General features: G+C 42.6%; 1 protein-coding gene across 1 annotated transcript in view; it reads left to right on the top strand.

Annotated features, from left to right (window-relative positions):
• The first annotated feature begins 10,770 nt into the window (after positions 1 to 10,770).
• The window catches only part of LOC119429056 (growth hormone receptor), a 55,779-nt gene continuing 54,977 nt past the window's right edge, over positions 10,771 to 11,572 (top strand). The window contains exon 1 of the mRNA XM_037696773.1: positions 10,771 to 10,838. Coding sequence (XP_037552701.1) covers positions 10,771 to 10,838 — 68 coding nt within the window. The remainder of the gene's footprint in view (positions 10,839 to 11,572) is intronic.

An 11,572-nucleotide genomic window follows, 5' to 3' on the forward strand; every position in this document is an offset into this window, starting at 1 on the left:
GAAATGAAATAAATAAATAAATAAATAAATAAATAAATAAATAAATAGATCATAGTTCCTTAAAGGAACGTGTATGTCCTATCTAGATCATAGTTCCTTAAAGGAACATGTATGTCCTATCAAGACCAGTGTTCCTTAAAGGAACGTGTATGTCCTATTAAGACCAGCGTTCTTTAAAGGAATGTGTATGTCCTATCAAGACCAGCATTCCTTAAAGGAACATGTATGTCCTATTAAGAACAGCATTCCTTAAAGGAATGTGTATGTCCTATCAAGACCAGCGTTTCTTAAAGGAACATGCATGTCCTATCAAGACCAGCGTTCCTTAAAGGAACATGTGTGTCCTATCAAGACCAGCGTTCCTTAAAGGAGCGTGTATGTCCTATCTAGACCAGCGTTCCTTAAAGGAACGTGTATGTCCTATCAAGACCAGCGTTCCTTAAAGGAATGTGTATATCCTATCAAGACCAGCATTCCTTAAAGGAACGTGTATGTCCTATCTAGATCATAGTTCTTTATAGGAACATGTATGTTCTATCAAGACCAGCGTTCCTTAAAGTAACGTCTATGTCCTATTAAGATCAGCGTTCCTTAAAGGAATGTGTATGTCCTATCAAGACCAGCGTTTCTTAAAGGAACATGCATGTCCTATCAAGACCAGCGTTCCTTAAAGGAACATGTATGTCCTATCAAGACCAGCGTTCCTTAAAGGAACGTGTATGTCCTATCTAGATCATAGTTCTTTAAAGGAACGTTTATGTCCTATCTAGATCATAGTTCCTTAAAGGAACATGTATGTCCTATCAAGACCAGTGTTCCTTAAAGGAACGTGTAGGTCCTATTAAGACCAGCGTTCTTTAAAGGAATGTGTATGTCCTATCAAGACCAGCATTCCTTAAAGGAACATGTATGTCCTATTAAGACCAGCATTCCTTAAAGGAATGTGTATGTCCTATCAAGACCAGCGTTTCTTAAAGAAACATGCATGTCCTATCAAGACCAGCGTTCCTTAAAGGAACATGTATGTCCTATCAAGACCAGCGTTCCTTAAAGGAGCATGTATGTCCTATCTAGACCAGCGTTCCTTAAAGGAACGTGTATGTCCTATCTAGACCATAGTTCGTTAAGGGAACATGTATGTCCTATCAAGACCAGCGTTCCTTAAAGGAACATGTATGTCCTATCAAGACCAGCGTTCCTTAAAGGAGCGTGTATGTCCTATCTAGACCATAGTTCCTTAAAGGAACATGTATGTCCTATCTAGACCATAGTTCCTTAAAGGAACATGTATGTCCTATCAAGACCAGCGTTCCTTAAAGAAACGTGTATGTCCTATCTAGACCAGCGTTCCTTAAAGGAACGTGTATGTCCTACCGCCTTTCAAAAAACAGTTTATAAACCAAGGCCATGCTGAGAAATGGAAGATTTTAGTCAAACCTTGAGCATAACATTACGTGCCATCTCATATTTTTGCAAGCTCTGTTAGCAATGAGAGTGTTTGTTGTGGATAACTCAGCTACTTGCACACACAAAATCTGTAAAATTTCCAATGGGGTATAGCCATTTTTGTATAGGCTTTTATGTTTTTGAAAAGATGTCCCTAATAAATTGCTATCTCTGCTACTGTTGATCCAACAAAGTTAAGTAAGGTCCTCTGGACAGTTTCTTTTTTTTTGCTGAGACGTTTTGTCCTTCATCCAAAGGACTTCATCAGTCCGAAGAGCCACAACAAACTCATTGCCACAAGTGGCTTACTCACAATGGGACCAATCAGTTTTATGGTGATAAAACTGGTTATCACCTGCTTATTCCCTCAATAAGGGGAGCAGATAGTGGGGGTTAAGGGTCCAGAGTGGGGCAAATGAGGGTGGGGGCAGGTGTGGAAGCTTCACCTTTACCACCTATATTTTTGACATTGTCAGTCCGGGGGGTCGAACTAGCGACCTTCTGATCACTAGCTCATCTTCTCTAGCCTCTTCGTCACCACTCCCCCACACCACTGAATGTATTATTGCTAAAGTGCTAATACTGCAGCTGAAATATCTGCTAATATTAATTGTACTGATGCTCTGTGTTTCCTGTGATGGACTGGAGACCAGTTCAGGTGTGTCCACCTCTCACACAGTAAGAAACAGGCACCAACTTTCTTCCACCCTGAATGGAGAAGACTCGTGTTTTGCGTATTTTAACTTTTAGTTAGTGGTTAGCTCATTTTACCTAGCATTTAGCCACATTTGGCTTTCAGTTTGCTAATTTATGCTAGCGTTTTGCTATCTTTGGCTTTTTGCCTGTGTTTTGCTACGTTCGTTTTTTAGCTAGTATTTAACTGATTTTAGTAAGCATGTTGCTAATTCCATAGATTTTTGCTAACTGTTTGTTGCTTTTAGCAGCAATTTTCAGCAGTTACTAAAATGATTTATTTATTTTTACTTTTAATTTTGTAAGTTTAATTTGCTTATTTATTGTTATGATGCAAAGGGACCTTTTTCTGGGATTAATGTGAGTGAGTACATGCTTGTTTTTTTACTCTGTTGTAAGTTGAATGAGCTGCATTTTATAAGTTCCTCTACAGGATAGTTAAATGTATTTTAACTTTAATAATCTTTATTTTATTAACCTCCCTCACAAGAACCCCTCTCAATGTTTCTGGTGTATTTTTTCAGAACTTGCTTTTAGCAGAAAGAAAATCCAGACAAATCCAGATTTTTCTCCATGTTCATGAGATCGTTAGTTCACACACATTAAATTTAAAATCAGATTTTATTATGTATAGGGGTTTAAAGTGAAATATTAATCTGAAGCTGTGAATATTTGATGAGATGTTTCCATGGATGCTGCATCTGCCCCATCTTCTCCTCACTGATGAATAATAATGAACCTGAATCTGCTGGTTTGATGGATGGAGTTGGGTAATCTTCACATGTTGCTCTGTTCCAGCTCCAACAGGAGGTCAAAGGTTAACCGAGGCTCTAACATGGCAGCATATGGTAAAATGATGAAAGACTGAGTGATTTGTAAAGACGCTCTTACATGGTTTGTAATTTAGACAAAAGGCCTTACAGTGTTTTACCCCTAATCTGGGTGAAGGGGATTAAATGTGTTGCATAGCGACAGTGACATCACAGCCGACCTCTTTCACAGTGAATAATCACAAATTGAACGGTTTAGCTGCTGCTTCCTGTAGTCCAGACCTTTCTACGAGAGCAGAAAGGTTTCCTCGCTCTGTGTTTTCATTAGAAGACCCCCGAGAGCCCACTTCACGTCACTTCCCTTCAGGAGGAGCAGCGGCATGTAGAAGAGCTGCTGATGAGGAGACGGCATCAGCTTCTTCCAAATGCAGAGAGGAGACAAAAACAGCAGCAGATACTCGTTTTACACTTTACAGAAGATGAAAAAATCAGAGTATGTGGTGCCCGAGTTGTTTTTAATGGTTATCTGGTCCCTGTATAACCAGAACTGTGTCCGCATTCTTGGCACAAAGTTGAGCTCGTTCTCAGTTCAGATTGAGCTCCGCCAGGGCTGTCCCTCGTTCCTGATCCTGTTTGTGTTGTTCTTGGACAGGATCTCAAGGTGCAGTCGTGGAGAGGAGGGTGTCTGGTTTGGGAACCTCAGGGTCTCTGTGGGAGTTCTAGGTTTGCCAGCCGCTCACTCACTCCACAGCTGCAGCCGATCCACAGCAACCACTACACAATTGTGCCTGGTTTGGAGGTCTACTCTGCCTGGGTATAAAAGCCTCTGCCAGACATTCCTCCAGCGCAGGGACATGGTCATGCTTATGCAATTTCCAAAGTCCTGTATTCTACAAACCTTCTAAGGCCTTCTCCCTCCTTGTGACTTCGCCTTGTCCTGATCGTGTCCCACAATTACCAAGAGCCTACAGCCTGGAGTGTAACCGTCAACCTTAGACAACCTGCTCCTCTCTCCATCGGCATTCACCTCTTCTGTAGCAAGGATCACCTGAAACCTAAGACCGCTCTCCTTGTCCCTTCTTTCCTTTTCAGCCCAGAGAACTGCCACCTGTAAATTAAGACACTTATTTTTGTACTTCTGTCTCTGTTTAATTCTAGAATTGCGCTACTCAAGGTGGCTGGCTACATGGTGGAGTAGCTGTTATTCATTCTGAGCTATTGCTTTTGAAAACTAAATTTCCACTTTTTCTGAATGTAAATGGCTTTTGTTCGGATGATTACTTCCTCTGGTATTGGATGCTGTGCAGCTGGAAGAATTTTCACTGAAACCTTTTTACTTTTGGCCATTTGTTACGAAGCGTAACCATGACAACAAAGTGTTTTTTACAACTGGAAGCAGCTGATTAACATCTCAAATATTACCTCAAATACAGCCCCAAATCCCAAATGAGTTGTAAAGGAGGCGCCATGGATGCATCTCCGTCTACCTGGCAAAATTGCTCAAGTGACTGACTGCTGAGATCTTGGAGCTGGCGGGAAACGAGGCTCATGACAACAAGCAACAAGATGGTTTTTATAACCGGGAGCAGCTGATTAACATCCATCCATCCATTCATCCATTATCTTTACCCACTTGTTCCATTTTGGGTCACGGGGGTTGCTGGTGCCCATGTCCAGCAATCACTGTGCGAGGGGTGGGGTACACCCTGGATGGGTCGCAAGTCCATCACAAGGCCACATAGAGACAAACGAGACAAACAACCATTCACTCTCTCACTCACACATAGGGACAATTTAGAGTTACCAATCAGCCTAACATGCATGTTTTTGGTCTGTGGGAGGAAACCGGAGTACCCGGAGAAAACCCACGCATGCACGGAGAGAACATGCAAACTCCACCCAGAAAGGCCCCTGGACCGGGGTTTGAACCAAGGACCTGCTCACTGAGAGGCAGCAGCTCTACCAGTTGCGCCACCGTGCTGCCGCTGATTAACATCTCAAACTCAAAAATTACCTTAATTCCAGTCCCAAATCCCAAATGAGTTGTAAAGGAGGCACATGGATGCATCTCTGTCTACCTGGCGGAAGTGCTCAAGTGACTGACTGCTGAGATCCTGGCGCTGGCAGGAAACGTGGCTCATGACAAGAAAACCAGGATCATCCCCCGACACCTGCAGCTGGCGCCTGCAATGATGAGGAGCTCAACAAGCTGCTGAGAGGAGTGACCATCGCTTAAGGGGGAGTTCTGCCTAACATTCAGGTGGACCTGCTGCCCAGGAGGACCGAGAAGCTCACTGGGTCCCAGTGGATGGATCAGCATCTGCTGCCATTTTCTTCAGATCTGCTGTGGGACAGACTGCTGTGGAATATTCTTCCTGCCCACAGCCATCAGCATACATAACAACTCAATGAAACCAGGATGATGAGCTACAACAATATTTAATTTCCTTTTGGGGTTAATAAAGTAATTTGTAATTTGAATTGAATTGAATTACTTCTCAGTCTACCACTTGGGGTCTTTTATTATCTAAAATTATGACAGTCTTTATGCAAATGATATGGTCCTGCAGAGCCTTCCGGCCAAGACCTTCAGCGTGCACTGGGGCAGTTCATAACAGAGTATCATTTTTTTTCATTTACGTAGTCTCATTGAGCCACGAGAACTCATTTTCAAGAGAGACCTGTTTAGGGAGCAGATGTGGGTTAAGGACCTTGCTCACGGGCCCAGAGTGGAGCGAAGGAGGGTGGGGGCAGGTGTGTGTGCTTCACCTACCCCACCCACATTTTTGATGTTATCGGTACTGGGGCTTGAACCGGCGATCTTCCGATCACAGGCCCACCTTCTCTAACCTCTGCGCCACCACTCCCCCTTATTATTATAAGCGTGTGACTTTAAGATCTGAAGCCCCTCCTTTTCATTTCTTCTTCTGTGGTATTGTTTTGTTAAATTGTTGGCGCCCCTTATACTCTCCCCTTTTGTACCGTCGTCCTACGGAAAGGTGGGTGTTAATTATTTTTCATCTAAATACATCCTGTTTATTTATAAATTTATTAAGTTCATTTTTGTTATCATCACAGGTGTAACATATAAATCCATCCCATCATTAATTTAAGCGAACCATCGATTGTAAAATAGCAGGAATTTACTTTCGATTTGTGATATACACTTCTTTTGTGTAGTACCTGGAGCGGGAGGCCAATAACGTGGTTGTTTTCTGTTTCTTGTTTGTCAGAATAAATGGAGAAACCAACCATGCCCAAGATAAACCGTGTCACAGCCTAATCCTTCCCTAATAACCAGCACAACGCAGAGAGGGACCGGTTACAAAAGCAACATCTCCACAACACCGTGGAAACCTAAACATAAACGTGTGACCATCAGATCTGACTTTTAGTTTTTTGCAAGCAATTGTTGTTTTGAGGCTTACTTTTTAGTCTGTTTCTGCCTGTCATTTTACACTTCTACGGTTCATACAGCAAAACATCAGCTTTTTTTTCAGATCTTAGATCATTACAACATTATGTTTGAACTTTAGGCAGCGGCTCCATTGAAATCATTCAACGTTTGTTCAAAAATGTTCTAGTCGTCATTTTAGGGTGAGCGCTGAGTCAGCATTTCCATCGTTTTCTGTTATAGTTTCTACAAAACGTTCAGCTGGTCCAGGATACTATAAACTTCTGGTGTTTGTCATTTATTTTCTTTAATTTATCCAATTGAGAACGTTTCAAATTATTCAAAAACTTCGTGCTCTTCTACTTCAACACTTGCGTCATTTTTAACCTTTAGCCAAGGTTTCTGCTGGATTTAGCTTTTAGCTACTTGTTTGATCATTTTAGTTGTTAGTTACGCTGGCTCTAGCCTTAAGCTACTGTTTTGCTGACCTTGGCTTTTAATCTTTGTTTAGCTAATTTTAGCTTTTGTTCTGATCATTTTAACTTCAGTAACTCAATGTTAACTTCTTCGGTAACTTTCAGCAGTCGCTCTGCTCTCAGTTTGCGCTGTATTTTCACAAAATAAGCAATTTCTTTGGCTGTTTTCCTTTTTCGTGTTTTAGCAGTGCGTTGATGTTGCCATGTTTGATCCAGTTTTCATCCAGTCAGTAAAGCTCACGAGCAAACCCTCATGTCTGTGCTGCAGCTGGTTATTCGCCAGCCGAAGCTCGTCACATCAGCCTGCATTTAGCTGCCTGGTTGCCTCCGTCGCTGCATCTCTGGATCCGTGGGATGAATCATTCAGGGAACGAGGCTCTCTGCCTAATTTAAGTCATGCCCCTCGGCTTCGGGGAGCAGTCATGCTCTTCTCATTTGTTAAACATCAGCGAGGAGACAGTAAATAAAGAAAGCCCCGGACCAAAGGAGCTGCCCCTGAGAATAATGAGATTATTTTAGTCTCTGAGGGGCACAGCTTGAACTGATCTGAGGTCAGTGTTCCTTCACACGTTCTGTGGGCTCTGCTGCGGGATGTTTATGAGCTGAAACATGTTGTCAGGTCGTTTTACACTGTTACTTCATTATATTTAGACAAAAAAATTACCTTTCTTTTATGCAAAAATCGGTTTGAGATCATTTTTACGTCAGGGATTAATGTCCAAATAAACACACAACAAGTATTTTTAAACTGTGCTAAAAGCTAAATTTGTTTGAAAAAAATAAAAAAAGAGCTAGCTAGAAGCTAAAGGGAAGTGTTAAATGTCTCATGAAAAGTAGAATGGTCTTCTTAAAGCAAAAAGTAACAAATTACGGCTAAAATTATCAAAAGACCGGCTAAAGTCTGATTGAAGCACAAAATGACCAGAGAAGCGAATTTATTTTCTATGAGAAAAATAGCTTCAAAGTTGAAAATGTTAAAAAACTATAAAAATTACAAAGAGCTATCTCCTCCTCTTCTCCTCCTCTTCACAGAAACAGCCCTACATGATGTTTTACGAATACTGTCTGGCACAGGGACAATATACGCTTGGCTGCTTCCTTGGCTCACAGTGGGCATTTAATAATGTACCTGTAGAAGCTATAGAGAGAGCACTTGGCAGCAGAGATGTGGATGAGACAACTACAAACTGGTCCGTTTTCATTCTTCTGACAAGGAAAGCCTATTCAACTCTGAAGGACTGTATGATAACCATCTACCTCAGACGGGGCTGTCCACAGGGAGGAGTATTCTTGCCCCTGTGTCGGCTCCTGGTTGTTGATGACCTACTAAGTGATTAGATTAGACTCCACATACAAGGGTATGCAGATGACTTGGTCATACTTATAGAAGGCTTCTACCTGGGTACTGTATGTAACCTAATGTAGAGGGGGCTAAATACAGTATCCAGATGGTGCTAGGAGCAGGAGCTTTTTGTCATCCCAAACAAGACAGAATGGGTTCTTTTTAGCCATAAGAAGTCAAGGAAGGGTAACTCACCTCCAGAGTTGGAGGGAGTAGAACTTTCCTTGTCCGAGTCAGTTAAGTTTCTGGGTGTCTCCCTAGACAGAAAACTGGAGAAGACATGTAAATGAAAAGTGCAAGAAGGCCACAGAAAAAAAGAACAAGCCATAGAATTACAGGTAGTCATTGGTGTGCTACCCCAAAGATTATGGCCATAGTCCGCCCCATGCTATGATAAGTTGCTTTAGTATGGTGTGTCCGAGTCCAAGATGGGGTGGCAAGAGTGAGTCTCACCCATGTGCAACAAATCCTACTGGACCTGACACCACTGGATTTGTATATCTTGGGGGTGGCTGCATCCAATGCGGTGAGGTTACACCAGTCTGGTAGGTGGAGAAGCCTATCTGCCTTGCAGCATACTCTAATCTGGGCCTGGGCAGTGGCGGCTATTCCACTAATGGCAAGACGTGGAGACAGTATGGTCAAAAATACAGCTTTGCGACAAGTTTTCAGAGACTGAAGATAGAGCTGCCTGGAGCAACTTCTCTAAGGTGGACCTGTCTCCCAATCGTTTCTACAGTTTTACAGATGGATCCCTTCTGAAGGGGTCAGTAGGTGCAAGTACTATAGTGAGAGAGAATACAGGTACCCACTGAGTGGATTTGTAGCTGTATGTCAAACTGAGATATGCGCAATCTGCCAGTGTGTGGTGTTTTTCAGGGACCTTCAGTGTACACAGAGGGAAGCTTTCATACAAACAGATAGCCAAGCTGCCATTAGAGCTCTCCAAGGGGCCACGCTTTATGTCATTATTGGTTTGGGAGTGTGCTGAAGCAGTCAGTCAACTGAGGAGAGACAAAACTGTTACTATTAAATGGGTACAAAGACATACTGTTTTAATGATAATGAAAGAGCTGACTACCTTGCAAAAGCCAGCAGTAAGACCCACTTCAGAGGACCAGAGCCTGTTCAAATTCAATTCAGTTCAAAAATATTAATACCAAAGGGAAATTAATTGTTGTAGCTCATCATCCTGGTTTCATTAAAGAGTTGTTATATATGCTGATGGCTGTGGGCAGGAAGGAGCTCCCACAGCAGTCCATCCCATAGCGGATCCGAAGAAACTGGCCGCAGATGCTGATCCGTCCACCTGGACCCAGCAGACCTCTTGGTCCTCTTGGGCAGCAGGTCTGCCTGAATGCTGGGCAGAACCCCCCAAGCGACGGTCACTCCTCTCAGCAGCCTGCCGAACCGCTTGCCACCGACAGCCAGTTGCAGGTGTCAGGGGATGATCTCGGTTCTCCCGCTGTCATGAGCCACGTTTCCCGCCAGCTCCAGGATCTCAGCAGTCAGGCACTCAAACACTACCTCCAGGTAGATAAGAATGCATCCATGACACCTCCTTTTCAACTCATTGCAGATTTGGAGCTGTAGTTGAGATATTATTTGCGCTTTGAGATGTTAATCAGCAGCTCCCAGTTGTAGAAAACCACCTTGTTGTCATGGTTACGCATCATAACAAATGTTCAAAAGTAAAAAAGTTTTAGTAAAAATCCTTACAGCTGCACAGCATCCAATACCAGAGGACATAATCATCTGAAAAAGGCGATTTACATCCAGAAAAAGAGGAATTAAAGTTTTCAAAAGCAAAATCTCACAATGAAGGTAACAGAGATGCTCCAACATGCTGCCGCCCCGAGCAGCGCAATTCTAGAACTGTCGTAGGTATTTCAATAACCGTATGCAGAACTGCCCTTCAGGCCTGGATTAGATGTCAACACAATCTGCTGGAGGGAGCTGACAGACTGTAGACAGGCACGGGAGCTGAATAACGGTCCAAATCCTAAGTTTGGGAAAGATTTCATCGCCCTGACATGGAAACCTTTCAGTGCACATGATGGAGTTCTAACTGGGCGCAACCTGCTCAACCATCACAAAATGCTGATGGGCTTCTATGACAATCGTCTGTGTGATGCCTGTGTCATTGAATTAGAGACCTCTGCACTATTTAGGTCATTGCCTGGCTCTGAGCAGTCAAAGAGGAAGAATTATTGAATAATCCTTCATTGATCACGAGAAGCGCAGAACACTGTGTTTCAGACCTTCATCCGAGGGACATGAAGGTTTGAATACAGCTCAGTGCCTTTTTGGGGAGATCAATGGGCCCACCTATGAGAACCTCACTCATATGGGTTCTTCATCCATCCCCACTTACCAATACCAAAGTCATCCTTTCTTTCTTTCTCTCCTCCCCTCCTCCTCCCAGCAGCAGGAGGAGCTGCAGCTCTCAGGGTGAACTCCCGGCCATCAGCTCCAGCTGGTGTTGGCTGGATGAGGCGGGATCAGGTGGAGGCAAAGCTGTTTAGTGTGGGAGGAGGAGGAGGCGGTCAGAGTGTGTCTGACAGCAGAGGAAGGAGCAGCCATACAGAAGCTCTCTGCTCCCGGACCAGACTGACGGCTCTCTGTTAAAGGAAGCTGCTGGTGGAAGTGATGTGGTCGCAGGAGGAAGAAGAGCTGAAGGAGAAGGAGGAGCTGCAGGAGGTTTCCAGGAGCGCCAGGTAAGACTGGGTCCAGTTTGCTGCTCAGGTGCGCCTCCTCAAGCTGTGAGTGAAACTTCAGGAGGGATGAAAGTAAACTGACAGCATGAGAGTTATTAGCTCTAACCTGATGACAGGAAGTGATACAGTCTGAGCAAACTGCTACTGCTCATGCTGGAAATTAGCTTCATGATTCAAATTTCTTTAAAAATCATCCATAGATCTTTGTTCAGTTGGGCAATTTATGTGCTTTATTTCTTTATTTACTGTATCACTGTGTGTAAACCCAAAAAAAAGGGTCTTTGTTAAAAAACAAATAAATAAAACTAAAACCTACAGATCAATAGCTCAAAGCTAAACGTAGCTGATTAATCACTAAGAAATACAATGAGCAAATCAAAAGCTAAAAGCTAAAATGGACAAAACAGTAGCTAAAAGCTATAACCAGCAATAAATAAATGAATCTACAGCTGTCAAAAGAATATCTAAAGGCTAAAAAGAGCAGAATTGTAACTTGCAGCTAAAATGATCAAAGCAGAAGGTAGGAGCTAAAAACAAGAAAAAAAGTGCTGAAGTAGATTGAACACAATGTCAAGGTTGTGGTGTTCATTCATTTCAAAGTATATAGTTTAGAAGTTTTTATATATATATATATATATATATAATGTGTGTGTATGTATATATATATAATGTGTGTGTATGTATATATATATATATGTGTGTATGTATATATATATATGTATATATATGTGTGT

Source organism: Nematolebias whitei, chromosome 23, assembly GCF_014905685.2.
Source record: "Nematolebias whitei isolate Nwh7 chromosome 23, NemWhi1, whole genome shotgun sequence".
Classification (NCBI taxonomy): domain Eukaryota; kingdom Metazoa; phylum Chordata; class Actinopteri; order Cyprinodontiformes; family Rivulidae; genus Nematolebias; species Nematolebias whitei.